Source organism: Tauraco erythrolophus, chromosome 7 (genome assembly GCF_009769465.1).
Source record: "Tauraco erythrolophus isolate bTauEry1 chromosome 7, bTauEry1.pri, whole genome shotgun sequence".
In the NCBI taxonomy this organism is placed as follows: Eukaryota; Metazoa; Chordata; class Aves; order Musophagiformes; family Musophagidae; genus Tauraco; species Tauraco erythrolophus.
Window position 1 is genome coordinate 51,143,557 of NC_141471.1, and position 19,312 is coordinate 51,162,868.

The 19,312-nt window shown below is 40.1% G+C and overlaps 1 protein-coding gene across 1 annotated transcript in view; it reads right to left on the reverse strand.

The window, feature by feature from the left end:
* Positions 1 to 7,967: 7,967 nt before the first annotated feature.
* SUSD5 (sushi domain containing 5) overlaps positions 7,968 to 19,312 on the reverse strand; it is a 42,474-nt gene continuing 31,129 nt past the window's right edge. Inside the window, exons 4-5 of the mRNA XM_009993151.2 lie at positions 18,846 to 19,034; positions 7,968 to 9,250 (exon numbers count right to left, since the gene is read on the reverse strand). Coding sequence (XP_009991453.1) covers positions 7,968 to 9,250; positions 18,846 to 19,034 — 1,472 coding nt within the window. The remainder of the gene's footprint in view (positions 9,251 to 18,845; positions 19,035 to 19,312) is intronic.

The following is a 19,312-nucleotide window of genomic DNA, read 5'->3' on the forward strand; positions in this document are numbered from 1 at the left end:
GTGTGCATGTGATGAGTTTGCCTGGCAAAGTTGGTAGCAGGGAGTGCTACAAGGATGGTTTCTGTGAGAAGCTGCTAGAAGCTTCCCCCATGTCCGATAGAGCCAACACCAGCCGATTCCCAAGATGGACTCACTGCTGGCCAAGGCTGAGCCAATTGATGATGGTTGTAGCACCTCTGTGATAACATATTTAAGGGGAAAAAACAAAACTGTGCACAGCAATTGCAGCCGAAGAGAGGAGTGAGGATATGTGAGAGAAATGGCTCTGCAGACACCAAGGTCAGTGAAGAAGGAGGGGGAGGAGGTGCTCCAGGCACTGGAGCAGAGATTCCTCTGCAGCCCATGGTGAAGACCATGGTGAGGCAGGCTGTCCTCCTGCAGAGGTTAATGGTGGAGCAGATACCCAACTGCAGCCCTTGGAGAACCCCACACTGGAGCAGGTGGATGCCCAAAGGAGGCCGTGACCCCGTGGGAAGCCCATGCTGAAGCAGGCTCCTGTCAGGACCTGTGACCCCATGGAGAGAGGAGCCCACGCTGGAGCAGGTTTTCTGGGAGGACTTGTGACCCTGCAGAGGACCCATGCTGGAGCAGTCGGTCCCTGAGGGACTGCACTCTGTGGAAGGTACCCATGGCTGGAGCAGTTCGTGAAGAACTGCAGCCCATGGGAAGGACTCACGTTGGAGAAGTTCACGGAGGACTGTCTCCCGTGGAAAGGACCCCGCACTGGAGCAGGGGAAGATTGTGAGGAGTCCTCTCCCTGAGGAGGAGGTAGTGGCAGATACAACATGTGATGAACTGACCACAACTACCATTCCCCGTCCCCCTGTGCTGCTGCTGGTGAGGAGGTAGAGAAAATCATGAGTAAAGTTAAGCTTGGGAAGAAGGGAGGGTGGGGGCAAGGTGGTTTTAAGATTTGGTTTTATTTCTCATTGCCCTACTCTGATTTGATTGGTAGTAGACTAACTTCCCAAAATCGAGTCTGTTTTGCCCATGACAGTAATTGGTGAGTGATCTCCCTGTCCTTATCTCAACCCATGAGCCTTTCATTAGATTTTCTCTCCCCTGGCCAGCTGAGGAGGGGAGTGATAAAGCGGCTTTGGTGGGCACCTGGCACCCTGACAGGGTCAACCCACCACAGTGCATAAAGCTTCTAATCAGATTTTGCCTGTTGGTGAAGCAAGTAGCATAGACTACCGTAGGTATGAGATGATAAAAAGTCAGTTCCAGGATCTCTTTCATTTGCCAGAATTATTTCTTTCCAGTTAATTAAATCCCTTCCCCTCTCCAGGACTAATTGTCAGAGATTGCTATAATCTTTTTTAAAGAACAAAGTATGTGGTAAAATACTGTAATACTTTCGTTCCACCAGTAAGACACTGAGCACCAGAGTTAACCTGTTTTGCGATTCATTTGACTTCAATGGGTTACACTGGGGATACATATAGCGCCTCTGAACCCTAATTTTTCCTCTTCTCCCAACAGTTATTCAACCATTGCAAGCTTCTCAGGTACTATTGGTTTTCTGGTAAGCTTGTGATTCTGTCTTTAAGGCTTCACGTTCAGCCGTTTCCTCAGCTCTCGACCTTACAGCTGAAGTCCCCTGCCATTGTGCCTTCTCAGGTGGGGATTTCATCATTTACTAAGATGTCCATTAGCCAGTGATTTATTTTCCTTAAGCCTGCATTAAGTAAGTCTGATGTCCTTTACCATTCCATTTCACTTGAGGAGGCAACTGATACTCTTGCGGCCTCATGAAATGGCACTGTGATCCCTTTTTCATTTTGCTCAAGTGTCTGTGGATTTTTTCTGGCTTTCTTAATTTCCACTACTTATGGTCCCAAGCCAGTTCAATCTTAATAAGTACAAGTAGTTCTCAAACCCTTGTTCTTTTCTAATGAGAAATAGCTCCTCTTCCAGTTCTTCAGTATTTATTGTGGCTTTTTTCAGCATTCTCAGGTTCTTTTAACTGATTTTTCTTTTACTGTGGCTATTGTTAAATGCCAACATTTACATGTGACTGCAATAAATCAGTGACTTTTCTTCCACTTCTCTGATCCTGCCAGCTCTTCTTGGGAGGCTACAGGAATATGGTTCTCGCCTCCCTTCTGCCACCCCAAATTCTTGCAATTGTGAGTTGTCTTCCTTAGATGCTAGCAGCTTCTGCCTAACCCAATGGGATATTTAGATTTTGTCTCAATTTCTTTTTTTGACGAGGCTTCTGTATGATGCTGATGCTCACAAAAGTGTCATTTTGTTGAAGCCTCTGTGTTTGTGTGACTGACTTGAATGCAGTGTCATGTTTCTGCTGAGCCAGGGCAGACCCTGGAGATAAAATTCATATCAAACTCGCTGGTAATATTGCCTGTTGTGGAGCCATATAATTACACTTTTTAATAATCGCTCGCATTTCTAGTAACAGAGCTGGCTATTGGAGTAGCTGCTGTTGGTCTCTGGTCATCCTGTGCTGCCCACAAGCAAGTCTGCAATAATTCTGAGCATGTCCTTCAATCACCACTTGTAGGTGAATGGTGAAGTCCATCTTCTGGGAGATGGCTAGCATAAGGATCTGCATGCAGAGCGAGTCCTGTGCTTGATCTCTTGTCCTGTGTGATGGGGAACTGCTTGAAAGCTGAAGATTAAACTGAGTCACAAATGCTGGCACACTGAAGTGGATATTTGGTTCTGTGAAAAAACAGACAGCTGGCTGTCAGGACAATCTTTCTTATGTAAAAGCCAAAGCTTGGGCAAGGGAAGAGATTCACGGCTTGGAAATCAGTGTATCTGACAGACTGTGCTAAGTATGTAATCTTCAAAATAATACCTGCTCTTACTGTTAGTGATTCCTCATGTGTCAACTGGCTTCTTATGAGTTCATCCTCATAAATAGCAATATTTATTAAAAAAAGGAAGAAGGGTGGTAGTGATTTTTCTGCTCAAAGTTTAATTCTGTTCCCATAAAACAGCATCACAGGCTCCACACTTCTGTGTCTCAGCAATTCCAATAGCCAATAAAGTCAGCTCCGAAAAATAAATACTTTCAGAATGATCAGTTCTGGCAAATTCAACGAGAATTCAGATGTCCTGCTGGGCTCTTTAATTCACTGTAGCAATTCTGCAGGCAGACCTTCATTAGTTCTGTTGACAATGCATGAGCCAAAAGCAAATTCAAATTGCTCCATTTTTCGGAGCTTTACTGCTTGAGAATGCTAAAACATAAACCAAAAAGTTGGTCGGATGCTGTTCTCAATTCACCTGAAAAGCCTATCCAACCGCTTTTTCATACTTGCCAGAATAAGTGCGAGGTGGAATTAAAGGTGAGTCTCCTCAAGATAAGCTATTCCTCTGAAAATCCTATAGCGTGTCCTGCTTTACAAAACTTTTTCTCAATGCAGTCTTGCAATTAATGTCCACCATGTATCTCCACATCCTTTACAGTGAATTATTGGTCTATATTGATAATGAAGGCAGAGTTAGAAAATCTTTCAATTTCTAGAGAGTCTTCATGAAAAAAGGTTTAAATAGCATGCAAATTTTACAGCTCTGAAAACGGGGTTGTGATTAGACAAAGATTTGTTGGATCATAAAAGTACAAGTGTTTATTATGACTGGTATTGAGAATAAACAGTTGCCTGCATATGCCAGCTACTATGGAAATATGTTTTTAAGTTCTAATGTGAGCTGTAAACCAAAGCTACTTCAGTTAAAAAAATTCAATACTTAAACTGTGGGGAGAAGTAGTCGGTGCCAGAGAAAACATTCCCATTTAATAATGTTTGAACATAGAGCTGTGATGCAGTTTGTAGCGAGGCAGTGAGAAAAACCCACAACTAATCCTTCATTGCAGCTGTCTGAACTTTTGGTTGTCTGCCATGCTTTAAACAGCGACTTCTTTTTTCTGGTGACTCAAGACTTGAATGACCTAGTGTGGAGAGTTTAAGCTATATACAAAAAAGAAGTTAAGTAAGGAATAGCCAAAGTAAGTTGGGTTGCACAGCCCAGCAAATCAGGGTTTTGTATCTTAAGTCCTCTTCAGTGACTAGGAAAAAATATTAAAATAAACAGATACCTTTTTATTTATTTATTTTTGGCAAAGAAATATTCAGTGGTTTAGACATCCATCTCTCCTCCCTCCCCTCTTCTCTGTCCTTAGAGTACCAATGATATATGGAAACTAGATTCTGTAGAGAGTTCTGAATTGTTTAAGTTTATAAACGCGAACCTTTTCAGTAGGAAAACTTACTCTTTTTTTTAATTATTATTTTTAAATTTTCTTCCCTTTGATGTTCTTTCCGGGTAGGTCTTTTAAACAGGACGAAGTAACAAATGTGCTTTTCTCCTGATTAATTCTTTTACAAGGTAATAGAACTCCGTTACTTTCAAATGGAAATATGGAGGTCAGAGGTGTAACTTTATGTGACTATTAACTTTAAAGAAAAAATTGGGGTTTTCTGCCTTTGCCTCATTCTCACTATCACTTATCTGAAAAGGTATTAAACATCTAAGTATTATCGTGAGCTGATGGTAACCCTATAGCGTGACAAGTCTTACAACTATCTAATAATTTCTTTTTGTGACTAATTTTTTAAATGGTCATTAATAGCTACATATTCTGATATTTCACACCTATGTGTTATGTTGTGTCTTTACACTACAAATTACTGGATATAAAAAAACCCTTAAATTCTTCTCATAGAAGAAAAAAAAAAATCTATGCAATTCCCAACGTAATAAGTTTTGATGTACAATATGTAATAAGGCGGTACAGCACAATAAACCATATGTTATCATCTAGCTGGCAAATGGAAGGACAAGCACAGAAATTGAGGGGATTTCACCCTGAGAACTTACTGAATACCTAAAATCCATGATCCCAGTGTTTCTGTACAAAGGGGAGCAAATACCTTTTGGTCGCAAGGGGTCGAAGCCCCAAAACACTGCCAGTAGCTGTGATGTTACACCCCATAGTGTCACTTCTCAGCAAGTTTTACAGGGCTCTGTCCAGGTCCAGCAGCACATGAAGTGTATGGAATGGGGGCCCAGCTAATAGGTAATTGTTAATAAAGGAAAGGAGGGGAAAGGGAGGTCATATCTCAGTCTTAATACCAGTGAGCTGATTCTGGCCAGCCTGCTGTAATACGTGGCTTCCCTAGAAGAGGATGATACACGATTTTTATCACAGAGCAACAGATCAATCTCTTAACGACTGGATGTCACAATCACAAAATCGCTCCCAGTATTTCCCCTTTTCCTTTTTTCTTTCCCAGTTTCAGCGCACAGCTGGCACTTTCAGCTCTTAATTCCTATGCTGAGTAACTCATACTTCCCTGTGTTTGTTCTTGTCATCTTCAGATTTTGTATTTACTGTACTATATTTATTGTTCGCCATTCCTAATGTCTTTGATTAGCCAGGTTTTGCACACAAGTGGAGGTCTAAGTCAAATGCATCCTGTATGAACTGTTTATCTCCATCTTTTTATTAGTTTTCCCAAACTCTCTGAGTCATTCTGGTAAAGTGAGAACTGCTGAGTACAAACAGATGCTGCTGCAAAAGGGGGTAGATGGTCTTATGAGCAGAGTTGGGCTGGCAGCCTAAGCTGAACACTTTTCAGCTATTTTTTTTAATATCAAAGTGTCTTCTACAAGAATTATTCAAGTGACAGACTTATCTTTCTCCATAAACGTGGGGGAAAACTGGATGATTTGCACAAGGACACACACACAGGTGCTTCTTTTCCCTTTTTTTGTTAACTTGACTTTTTTTTAAATACCTCCAAAGCATCATGTTAATGTACATTTTCTTCTGGTTCGTGAATAACAAGTATTTCTAAGTCTCAAATAAGATCCCTGTAAAGTTTGTGTTTGTAATTATATTTTGAGTCTCATTTTCACATGTTCAGTTCCTGAGCCAAGTAGTAGTTACTTTTCATTTTGAATGATGCTACACAGAACTGTAACACATACTCGTACCTTTCAGTTAAACAATATTTTTAATGGATGTTCCTGTGTTTATTTTTCAGCATATTTCCATGAGATTACAAACGGTATGTTTTAGTTGAGTTAACAGTCTCCATGAAGTTGCTTAGTGCAAAATCAATTGGTTTGGTTTGGTTTGGTTTGTTTTTTAAAAAAACGTTACTGCATAAAAAAATAGTTTACAACAGAAATTCTAGGTTATTTCATAGTCTAGAATGCATTAAAAGCATCAAGTCATGCATATGTCAGAGAACACAATATTTACAAATCTGTACACTTTCTGTCCTCCTTTATTTACTGTGGCTCTTGCCAGGCAATTAGATTCAACTCTTACTACTCTGAGGTCAAATTCACCAAGGTAACGTATAGCCATCTTCTAAAAATGCTTTGTTTTCCTTATCAGCACTGAGATTTATGGCTGTATGTATAACAGGCCCTGTTCTGCACTCCATTTCATAAAGTATACCTTCCATGGAGTTAGAGATGGTTACCACTGTGACTGAGACAGAACATGAAAACTGGTGAACTCCACCCAACCACTTTTTCTTACTCCAATATTCTGATGTGTTGAACTACTGGCGTACTTTGGTTAAGGGTGTACAACAGAGTGGCCGACGAGTTCATTTCTGACCTGCAGATTATTCACAGTTGCCAGTGTTTCTCCTGTTCATTCAGAAAGGTAAGGAAGAATATTTCGTACTCAACACATCAAAACTATGTTAAGGGATTCTAGAAAACATCTTCCCCTCTCTCCCTGTTTATTTTCAAAACCGCTTGAAATGGAACATGTAGTTGGGAAAGCCTCTGTGTTTTCACACTAACACCCAGTCTACAAGCCAAGTGTTTGCATTTTATCAACTGGATGCAATTTCTCTCTTTCCCAGGTTTGCTTTGTCTTTAAAACTACAATAAGCAGCATTCAAAATGCATACCCATCTCCCATATGCAATGTCCACCCCAGACATCCTCCAGCTGATGAAGAGCAGAATGGTGAAAATCAGTCCTTCTACAGAGTTCATATGGTAGAAGTATTATACATGGCTTCATTGTCAGAGTTACTACTGGCTGTGAATTCAAATTCAGTATCTTGGTCAGTCGGTATCGTGTTCAGAAAAGCAACCGACTTCAGATAGAGTTCCCCTGGAAAGTGCTTCATCACTGTCTGGCTCTGTAATAAGAGGCTATTCATCATAACACCTGGAATCAAAGGTGTTCTGACTCCTCTCCTGCTGATACCCAAGGAAGAATGGCACTTAGAGTATTGTCTGAATTTCAGGGAGACATTGTGATTTCTATAAAAAGATTAGTATAAGAATGGCACTTGGTCTTTAAAAGAACACCATCCAGAAAAAATAGCATAATGATCCAACTTTTGTGGCTTGTTAAATTCACAACGTTGAAGAAAAGTACCTTAGTAATCATTGTGATACTATCTATTAAAGTATGGTAGCAAATAGTTTTTCTTTTTAAGACACGTCAGGTAATAATTTGTTACGGTGGTTTATCCTGACCAGCTTGGGCAGGTTCTAAAAAAGGAACAAACGCCAAATGTGTGGTTGTTCCAAAAACATCCTTCGCCCTTCCTTCCCTCCTTCCTTCCCTCTTCCACTGAAAACAGACCAAGAAGGTCTAACCAGCCCTGCCCCTACCATAACCAGGTAACACAGAAATTAATCAATTAATTTATTATTAATAGGAGCAAAATGTAAAAGCGGAACAAATTGTAGATGTACTGCCAAGCACACTGTGTCCTGCTGATGTCTCCAAAAGACCCTTCTGATAAAAAGTACGCATTCTTTAGCTCTGAAAGGTCGAATATGCTAAACTGCAATTTCAAGAGAAATGTAATATTTTCTGTCTTCGATGTTCTTTTAGCATTTTTTTTCCTCCTGCTTTCTGCACTGCTGGATTTTAGCATCCATGAGTCATGTGATCCTTCTAGCATCAATATGTTTTTCTTCTGATTTCTAGCATCTCTGCCAAAAGACCCCTGGTTAGACTTTCTGCATTTCGATGTGCTGGTGGTGGTAGTGGTGGTAGCAATGATGTCGGGGTTGACACCTTCCATTTAGTTTATAGACAGAATTTTTCTGCTGCTGTTTTTTGAAAAACCACACAGCCAGGACGGCTGCAACCAGTAACAAGCAGAGAAGAATCACAATTACTGCTATGATAGCACCCTTACTTGACTTGGGACAGTCCTCTCCCTCGCATGGCTGAGAAGTTGGGACGGGCTTTTCTCCAAGGCCCTGGGTGAGATTTTCTTGCTCGGCTAATTCCTGGGACGATGTGTCAGTAATGATATCTGGAGCGGGTGCAGTGGTTGCTACTTGTGCTGGGTAGGCAGTTGTTTCTTTTGGTTCTGCATACGGAGTGTGATCCGAGAGGCTGGCCACAACAGAGGTTTCTGACATGGACGTTTTTAAGCTGGTTATGTCAAACATCATCGTTGTACTGGGCTCCTGAGTCATGGGTTCTGGAGACGTAGTTGAGTGGTCCCAGGTGGCATCATCATAACCTCTGCTCACGCTCAAGTTCTCCAGACCACTCACTGATGTAAGTGGTACCTGTGTCTCTTTGGCCTCTTCATCATCCATCTTTGTTGTTGCTGCCACAATCTGTGTTAAACCTTCCTCTGGAACTGGGCTACCATTGCCTGATTTTCTTACTTCAACATGATTCAGTTGGTCAGTTGTGAGGATGACATCATCTTCTGTTCCCATTGATCCATCAACTTTGTCTCCCTCCTCTTCATCATCCTCTACTACTTCTTGTGTTACGGGATAGCCGTCTAACCATGACTCATCAGTAATGGCAACTGCATCTATCTCTGCCTTTGTATCATTAGTTGTGAGAATGGGTCCAATGGGGAAGTCCTCACTGTCATAAAACATTTTGGCACCAGGTTCATCATAGGCTGTCTTCACTCCAATGTGGTTATCACCTTCAGAAAACTGTGCTTTGGTGGAATCATCTATCTCTTTCTCTGATTCAGGCTGACTGAAAGCCTCCGATGGAAACCAGAACAAATTTTTCTGACTTAGGAGTGACACAGGGGACTCAGTTGGTGCCCTGCTTCCTTTTTCAGATGTGTCTATGTTCTGAGTATAACCTTTGGTGCTTCCAGTTCTTCGTTCCTCTGAACTTTTACTGAATGAAAGCTGTTCTTGCTCCTGCTCGATTTCCTCTTTGCCATTGACATGTTCGTTCTCAACAATAGGTATTGATCTGTCATCAGGAAAATTATCTTCATAGTCAATGTGCGCCTCAGTTTCATCTAGAAAAGGTTTTACGAGACACAAAAGCCAACATTTAATTTCTCCAGAAAAGCACTGGGCTCATTTGTTACAAGAAACCAAGAAGAAAGGTGCAATGAGGAGCGACTTTTAGACAGTATTTTTCATTCAGTGTTATTGTTTATTTGAAGAGCAGATGGTCCACCATAGGTTGAGAGTCAATACCAAGCCAAAAAAAAAATCAGGATGGGTGTCAATGCTAACCCCTGACAGGTTCCCTTTCCAGATTTAAAAATATATATAAATAACTTACTGTCTGAAGTTAGAGGACTTCTTTCAATTGCTTATTGTTTTCTCAAAACTTCACTCTCCCTAACATGATTCTCTTTGCCATTCTTGAGGAAAATTTTTCATCATATTCAAGCAAGAAATGGGTGTGTGGAAGAATGTATAGCAAAAAGTAATCAATTACTAATTGGTCTGTAAAAAAAAAAACAAACCTACAAATTTTACAGCAAATTCATCCCTTTCGAGCCAGCTGATCTCCAAGGATTATGTTCAGTATCTGATGTTCAATTTTTTATCATTACAGTACTTTTCTTCAATGACCCTGGTCTTGCAGTGATACAACACCTGGGGCCAGGTGAGCTGAATGGTATTTCTCATTCTATGAGAGCTCTTCAGAGCTGCCCAAGGAAGAACTCTTCCCACCAAAGCTGACACTGAGTTCTGCTCATCTTCATCTGAAAAAAGCAAGATGCGCTCATGACTGCAAGGATAGAAAACCCTGTCTCCAACACTTAAATCCTAACACCTAGGTATCAAGATAATACCATCTGTAATCAACTCACAGGCTTCCAGTTTTAAGAAACTAAATGTTACCAAAAAGGAAAGAGAAAAAAATCCAAAAACCAAAGATGCAAAAAAATAACTGTGTGCAACAGAGGGGCAGATTCATCACAAAGTTTGAGTTTGATTTAGAAATACTCCCCATGCCTCAAGAGACCCAGCACTCATAGCAAAACAGACTTGACTCAAAGCATGACACTAAATGTTTGAATCTGAATGAATTTTAATTTATATTTCTTCCACTCTTCTAAAACCTTAGCCCAATGAAAAATTTTCCAAACGAGACAGGGCGGTAGATTTTCAGCTCACACAAGTTTTACTCCGTAGAAAGTTGATGTAATTGCTGAGATTTATGCTGGCACAAAAAGTCATAGAAAATAGTGCCTTGGGGTATGGAAAATAAAACAAACTGAATCATGGTGAGAATTTTTAAGAAAATGTTTAGTCTTTTGTGAAGACAGCGAAGTAATAGGCCTGGGATGACATGGGAAACAAGAAACTAATAGGAGAAACTGTATTACAAATCAATGCATTCATAAAGCCTTATCTTTTTTTGCCTTTTTACACTCAACTAATTTTGAATCACATTTTCATCTGGGGCCCACCTCAATTTCCGAATGAGTCACATTCTCCTTGGAGACTGCTTCCCAGACTTCTGGCAGAGCCATATTTGGTCTACTCTTAAGATTAGAAATATTGTCAAACCAGTCTGACCAATAACATTTAGTGGTGATACAGCTCACACCAGCTTAATTTTTGCCAGAACAGCTTAAGCTAGGTGCCAGAACAGAATGAGTATTAGCAAAAGGTATTTTTCTTGGAATAGCGACCGGGTCTACCATAAACCAAAGCAGTTATGCTGAGGAAACCAAAATGTGTGACATAGCCTGTGGAGAGTTAATACCTCTGTGAAAGCTGTGATGCTGGAGAACTGGATGTTCTCAGCAGGTCCTTTCATCTCACAGCAAGGGTGTAGGGTGAAACCTGTGCACGATACAACAGTGCCAACAACAGGCCTCTCTCCCTCCGGGTCTCAGTGTCCTCATCTGCTTGTAGAATCCTCCAGATCCTCTTTGTCCTCTCCAAAGCAGGAAAAAACTTCCATCTGGTGCAAAGATGACTTAACAGAGAGGGGAATTGAGCCCTCAGAGTAGAAAGCTTCCTGGTAGGACTCTCACTTTTCTAATTCATCCTAAAATCTTTTCCAACAGTATTTTAGACTTTTGTTAATGACTGGAGGGTACCTCTGAATACCAAAGCATTTTAGCAACATATTTATGAAGCTCTGTGTGGCACTGGCTGTCATTATGTAGCACTTATAATAGCCATCAAACACTAGTCCCACTGTGTCCCTTGTCTCACTGTCACTTCAGGATTTTTCTACCTGACGCTCTCTTTTCATGGAAACGGTGCCTCAAGCCATTTTGTCCTCTGACCATCCAGACTGCTGCTAAAAGCTGGTATCTGGTACACCTGCTTTGCTAAAGTCTAGTGTCTCTCAGGAGAGCCTATAGGTGTCTACTGGATATATGTGAACTAAAACGTCATAATGTGAGAACTTACCATTGGCCAACTGTGATGGTCACTGTTTTCTTTTTTGAGATGAATCATCAGACCAGTCTATCTTCACCTGTATGTCTACTGTACCTCTTTTTTTTTCCACTCATTTACTTTTCAGACTACACTAATCTGGCTGAGGATGAAACATTGATCTTTATGTTATGGTGTTCTAGTACATGCACACACACTCATGAACAAGAACTACAGTCATAAACTTATGTTGTTTCCTCCAGACCTGTTCTTTGGTTAGCAATATGAATGGCCAGCAAGTAGTCATCTTATTGACCAGTATAGATCATTGGTGAATGCTTAACAACTGTAGCTATGTTTTCTACAGAATTTGAAGCTCTTCCCCTCTAGTGCCTCTCCTGCTGTGTACTTTCAGCCCTTGAGAAGAAAGTCCTATGGAGGCACATCAGGAAAGAGCATGTGCTCCTAGGAAAATATGAGTCCTCAGTCTATCAGAACATATTAAGGGTTTGTTGAACCATCAATCAAGTCTCCATCAAATCTGCTGTCTTTGGGCCTGATCCTGCATGTATAGAAATGAATTGGTGCTTTCTTAATGTTCAGCTGAGGAAAGAAAAAGCCTATTGTAGTCTAAAGAGAGACTGAGATTGGAGCTCATTAAGTGCTGCTCGTCACTGCATAAGGGAGTCTTGTTCCTTCTGACAATCAGATTGTGGCCCAAGTTGTAAAGCTGCTATAATGTATTTTCATATGCAATCTCCTGTATTTGTATAGTTTATAGCAAAGACTATCAATATAACTAATGTTAGCTTATGGGATGCCAGAATGAAAGCAACTATTGAGCTCTCTAACCATCAAAGGAAATACAGACCCCCTTACGCTGAAGCTTTGATTTATATGATCCTGAATTGACTTACACAGTAATAATACTCTATTCTTTCTTCTGGGCCTCAGACCTTCAAATGGGGCTTGGACTGGGTATTTAGTGAGTTTGTGTTACCATGACAATCTTTTAAGTCAGCCATGAGCTTGATTTTCCAGGAACAGATTGCACAACTTTTGCACTTCTTGCTCACCTCCTCAGATTTCCAGCTCTCTGAATTTTAGTCTCATTACTAAAGAGCAACAACCAAAGTAGATTCAGCTCCATCTCTCATCCAAATAGTTGTAAGCTTTATTTATACACATTTTCAAAACAGCTAGCAACTGATTTAAAAGGGATTGCATCTTCCTTCCTGTCCAGGCAGGTCTGCTTTTCAGAAGAGGCAGCACTGAAATTAATTAGTCCAAGACCAAGGTCTTCCTGGATTTGGTCATTGTTATATCTTCCCCTACCCTCCTCTGGCAGACTGAAGGATCAGTGAGTTTTGATTAACTGTCTGAAGGATTACTGAGGCTAAAATGAACATTTTACGGCAACAGATGCTGAAAAGGCATACTACCAAAAATGTGAAGCTCAATTAAAAGGTAAAAACCCTTTTAATTTAGCCTTGTCCTTTCTGGGAAGCATCCAGTCCTAAACAGCTTTCATCTCCTTCAACTTTTGATCTTAATGTGAAAACAGTGACCAAACACAGAGACAGGTAAAACCAAAGAGCCTGGTTTTCCACACTCTAGGATCAGTTTAATTTTTCTTCTAGATAGCATACTGGCATCCAAGCTCTATTTTGAGTGTTGCTATTTTGGACAACCATGAAGTGCACTGCATATTTTGTGGATGTATTTTTGGAATACGGGAAATTGAAGCTTGATTCTATGTAGACCATCACCATAAACATTTCTATTGCATAAAAACTTCTTTATTCTAAGAAACTCAAAGCAAACATTAACAAGCCAACATCTGCCTTTTAGGGTGGGAAGGAATAGAGCATGTAGACCAATTTGCCTAAGATCAATCAGATTTGTGAGCTACAGCATCTCAAAGGATTATCCATTTGACTTGGATCAGGCACACGAACACACTTCTCTTAAATCAAACCGAGTATGCTAGACAGAATTTGTGTTGCCTTTTGTCTTTTCCAACAGCTACAAGAGGGAGGATGATTTTTAGTTTAGCTAATACAAATAAATAACCCATCATAATTTTTTAAACTAACTTGATTTGGCAGAATCAGTTCATGCCAGATCGATACTTTACATTAATCTAATACAACTGCTCAGTGACAGACCTGAAAAGAGAACTAAAGTTTGTCATGACAATTGTTTTGACAGGCCAGGGACATATTTTGTTGCTTATTTTATTTGTCTGTCACAACTCTCCCTTTGCACTGCCAAGAAAAAAAAAAAAAAGCATTCCTAAATAAGATCAAAAGCCATTAAAAAGAAAAAAAGGAAAAGAATTAAATGATGCTGGCTAGTCATGCTTACAGACCACATGAATGTGAACCAATACTATTCCTGAAAACTCAGAAAACAATGTTTGAAGTAATGAGAACAATTTAATTAGGCAAAAAGACTGGGAGCTGTAGGTGAAGCATTCAGAGGTGGTCGAAGCCAGCCAAATCCTCCTACACTGAAATTGGAAGTATGGTCCTCACTGTGGAAAAGTTAGACCAGCTCCAAATGCACGACACAAGTATCCAGGCGTCAACACTGGAGAGGTTCCTCAGATGTGCAGAAGATATGACCTCTCCTGCCACAAGCTTATAGTTAAAAAACCCCAAAGCAGTCAAGGGAAAGGGATAAATACATGACATTCTTCTTAGCCAGTTTTAGGTCTGAGATGTGACGTAATTTCCCAGCCATTTAATCTGCCTTCTCTTTGAGGAAGCAAAGTCTCAAGGACACAGCCTAATGCAGAGCAGCCCTGATCCCCCACACTGAAACGTTAGTATTAGTGCTCCTGATATTGAACCTGTGGTTCATTTGGGGAAAAAAACAAATGTCATTTAGCAATGGTCACTTTAATTTCTGTGCCTGTAGGACAGCCACAGTGTGGCATGCATGCATCTGCTTCCAGACCTTACTACAATGCCAATCTTCAGGATAGATTTTGTGAAACAAATGTGTTCTCTCCACAGAAAGAGAAAAAATAATAAACTGCAAAAAACATGTATTTCCCTGTTCTCTGCTTAAGGTTGCTTTGTTGGGTTGAATATCCCTGTGTTTTCAGCTAGAACACAGTGTCTTTTCATGATGAGAAACTGCAGGAAACACTAACTATACAGAGCCTTATTTTTTTTCTTAAAAAGCATCTTCATCAAAAATTACAGTCCATTACCTGGTGTGTGCAATATACCTCAGAGCCATTTGCAATGCAATGTTTTCTTAATTTCCAACATACTTTACTGTATCCAGAATCCACTTACTATAACCCCAAAATTATTTTGCCCAGTTATGCCCGTAGCCAAGTTTTACTGGATTATATGTGTATTGATGTATAATATATTTTTTCATTTAATTAACGAATTTGCCAACTGTATGGTTGTATAATACATCCTGGGTACCAGAATGAACCGTATCTCTTCCAACTGGATCAAAACAGAGAGGAAAGATGATCATAAAGCTACTTCAAAGATAATTTAAGTGCTATACTTAGTCACTGCTACGATGATAGTTCTTCGACTCTGTATTTGCTCTGAGTGAGCAACTGGGAATGTAAAGCAGACCCAATGCTTTTAAAAAAAACAAGAGAAGAAAAATAATTACTGCTGTTTAGTCTGATATTCTACTTAGACAGCTGAGCATTATAATGTGGGAGTTACCAAAAAGGACAATAATACACAGCTGTAACATCTGCAAATCTCAGAAAACTTCATGAAGCTGGATAGACGTTATCACTCTTGCGTGGATGAGGTGGAGTAAGCAGCGGAGAGTAGTATAGTGACTTGCCCCTCATCTCAGAGGCAATGCAAGATGTAGGAGCAGGCTTTATATTTTTAATCCTCTGACCAGAGTTTTCTCCCCATGGTCCAGTTGTGTTGGTGTAAGAGCATCGGGATCATTTCACAATTCCAGTTGCTCACCCAGCGCAGATGCAGAACAAGGGACCCATATCATGTTACCAGCCTCTAAACATAGCACTTATTGTTCACTGAAGTGGCTTCACGACCATCTGATGTGAGACAGTTAGGACAGAAATGGCCCACTCTGTCAACAGGGATATAAATTCTTCGTTAAGTCCTGTCATTAACCTTCATGATAGGAAAGTTACTCTCTTTTCTCAAAGCACTTAAAAAGCTGTGTGTGTGCTGACTTCTGGAGTACTTAATTAATAATTATTCTCCTCTCTCTTATGACCCCAAAATATCTGTCAACTGTAAATCAGGTTTCTTTTAATTAAACTCTTTTTTTTGTTATTTTTCACTGAATTCTTACTTTTTTAAAAATAATGAATCTTATCATCACACATTTCAGCCTTCCTGTAAAGCCTTCTTTCTTAAAGAATTGTGATCAGGAGGACTGAATATATAACAATTCAACTATATGTAAATATATAATTGAACATGTACTGTATTTTCTATCCCAGGTCTTTAAAGTGTATGAAAAACATTAATCAAAGGATGTCCCTCAGCATGAAGTCTACATTTAAATCATTTTAAAAATCATAATCCACAATATTACATCTGCTCCCAAGTTCCAATGTTGGTGTTTGTGATTTTACAGCCACACTTTCCTATTTCTTTTAAAAATATTTTTCTCTTCCCTGCGGCTGTGTGAAAGGCTCAGGCAAAACAGGGGAAATAGACTATTTATCCAGGGAAAACAGTGAAACACACACAACTTAAATGGCCTGATTCTTTCCCTTCCTTACCTTGGTGTAAAACAGTTTATTTTTAAGTGTGATGAAGTTAAGCGTTTTCCCTAACCTCAGTGAAGAAAAAAGAAGTATCAATTTGGTGTGGATTATAGGAGATTCAGACCCACTGGGCTACCAGATGTAGATACTGTTTTTCCTTCTTTCCCTCCTTGCTCTCCTCTCCCTGCAGTATTTCACTTAGTCATCTGAACTGCTGTTCGTAAGAACAGTTCTGGAAACTGAAATAGTTCAGAAAGATGTTGGAATTTCTTTCCTTTTTTATTGTATCTCTATACCATTTGGATGGTTTTGAGTATCTAGTTTGCTGGTGCAGAGACATGACCCATTTCTACCAAGAAGAAGATTGACCTTTTCTCATGATTATCCTCTGCCTGATGGTAGATATTCATGAATAAAAATAACTCTCTGCAAGCCCCTGGGCATTAAGGAAAATATAGGTTCTGAAATGGATATGCTAACTCCAGCCCATATAGATAGCTCAGCTACCCAACAGCTGCCCATTACTTTGCTTAGAATTTATCAGTTTTTCCAGAAACATCATCTTAAAGGTGTGATATCTCTCTGAAAAAATAGTAAGATACTCTGATGACTGTTCTTAAATATTGAAAAATTGTGAGCTTTATGCATTGAGCAGGGTAACATGAGAAAGAGAAGAAAGTAGAAGTCAGATTGCATCCACATCTGAACTCATGGTACTATTCAGCTTATGTTTAAACAAGGGGAAAGTTAAAAGTTTTTTACAGAATTTAACTAACATATAAAGGTGGATTTTCTTGAAAGTTTAAATTAAGGAAATGCCATTATTATAATTTCCCAGAGCTTTTACATTTTGTTTTGGTTTTTAAATAAAAGCCTGATTCCCTGAGTCAAGTTATTTGATAAGAAAATCCACTTTCATTCCTTTTAATCGAGTAAATATCTGGGTAGCTACTGTTGTGTTTGTAGACAAAAATCCAGAAAGCATGGTACAAGATAAAAATTGTATGTCTTTTTATTGGGGTAAATTAAAAAATAAGACACTTTTTTTAACTTTTCCATCTCACTGCTCAGTTCTAATCCAAGTTGTATTTCTCCACTCTGTCACAGACTTCTTCTGTGGCATAGACAACTCTCTTAACTTACACAGGTCTTTAATTTTCCTAACCTACCAAAAGGAAGCGCCATTTATCATATATGCAAGGCCAGAAGTTCAAAAACGCTAAAGCAACTAGTAGGAAACGGCTAGTAAAAGCTCAGATCAGCCAAGCTGGCTTTTCACAAGTCAGTGGACAAAGTCTAAGGTTTGAAAGATGGACAGCTATTGCATTACACATTTTGCATGCCAAATAAAAATCCAAGAACACCTAAAGGATGGTCAGCTCAATTCGACCTAGAAAATACAAAGAAGCAGGGGGAGTTGCATATGGGTCTGCTGTGTCCTTGAGCGGTATTGACACCTGTCTCCATGGGGCCACAGTACTGCCATGGAATGTTGTCTTTTCTGTAATGAAGCTGCTATCTCAGGGGCCTCGACATGTAGCATCACATGAAGATGTAAGGCTGGTAATGGGGTGATAAAGCCATGGACAACCTCAGCATGTCTATGGTAAGGAAAGATATTTGTGTGCAGGCCATGCTTCGTTCATGCTTACAAAAAGACACTGGATTTTCTCCATACTTGCTCTAGGTTCTCAAAGGGAAGAACAAACACCAAGTTTTCATTTCACTAGCATGCTCTGTAGCACCTCTGTGGCTTCATGTGAAAATAAACATAGCAGAAGACATACAAAACCTGCATTGTACACTGTATCTGGTAAACAATGTCTTTGGCTCGCTAACGCTGCCCAGGCATGGCTTTTGAACTACTCTGAAAAAAATACCTCTGATGTTTCTTGTAACATCTGTAGTAATCCCTTTCCTGGAGTAAACAAAGTAAGTACATTGAAAAGTTATAAATCTCATCCAGTAACAGAATGAGCACATACAAGATTATAAACAGTTGATTTCCAGAAAGGGGCTGATTCTGATATTGAATACCCAGATGAAGGATTTTCCCAAATGTTATTTTTCAGTAATTAAAAATTGTGTTCAGTACTAAAGACAAATGGTATTGTGGGAAAAGGAAGGAAGATGGTGGACTTGAAGGCAGGAGCTGAATGATAACCCTGGGATAAGACCCAGTGAATCCCTGAAACAGGGTTGGCAGATAAGGAAAAAAATAAATATGGCATTAAATTTTCCAATTTTGTATTTTGAATGGCTTCTGATACGCAGAAAGAAACTTCATGCTCATGCAAGTATGAATAAGGTTTCCTCTCCTGTGGTTTACTGAAGATGTCTACCAATGGGATTGTAAAAGCACTGTTGGGCCAGCTAAGCCATTGATGCTTTAGTCACCAGACCCTCACTGGGACTGCACATGCCCAGGAGACACCCCTGTAAGCCTGAAACCATCTCGGTTGGGCCGGTGGGAGACCGTGAGCTCCTGGAGGGATGCTCTGTGTGCTGAATGAGCTTACCTTTGACACAGGCCTGAACATGCCCGTACCACTCCCCGCAGCTGTTGCAGAGCAGTGTGAAGGCCGTCTCCTTGTTTCCCATGACGTACCCCTGGGCACAAACATACAGCAGCTCGTCCCCCATTTCAAAGCCAGTGTGGCCATGCAGGATGGTGTGGGGGAAGGACGGCGGGTCCCCACAGGGCTTGTCTGAAAAGAAAAAAGAAATGAGAATGTAGAGAGCTTGTCATAGGCTTTAAATGCTGTGCTAACAGCCATGCTAAAGAGTTACCCCGAGGACAAACTTACACACGTCCACAGAACTCATACACCTCATCCAATTCATGCCCTTATCCTCCTTCATAACTATTTCAACTGTAATTGGGAAGGTATATATTGGGCTATAATTGTGAGGCAATAACAGTGATGTTACCAATGCATTACAGTGATGGATCTAGAGGAGCTTTGTTTCCAACGAGTCAGCCCAG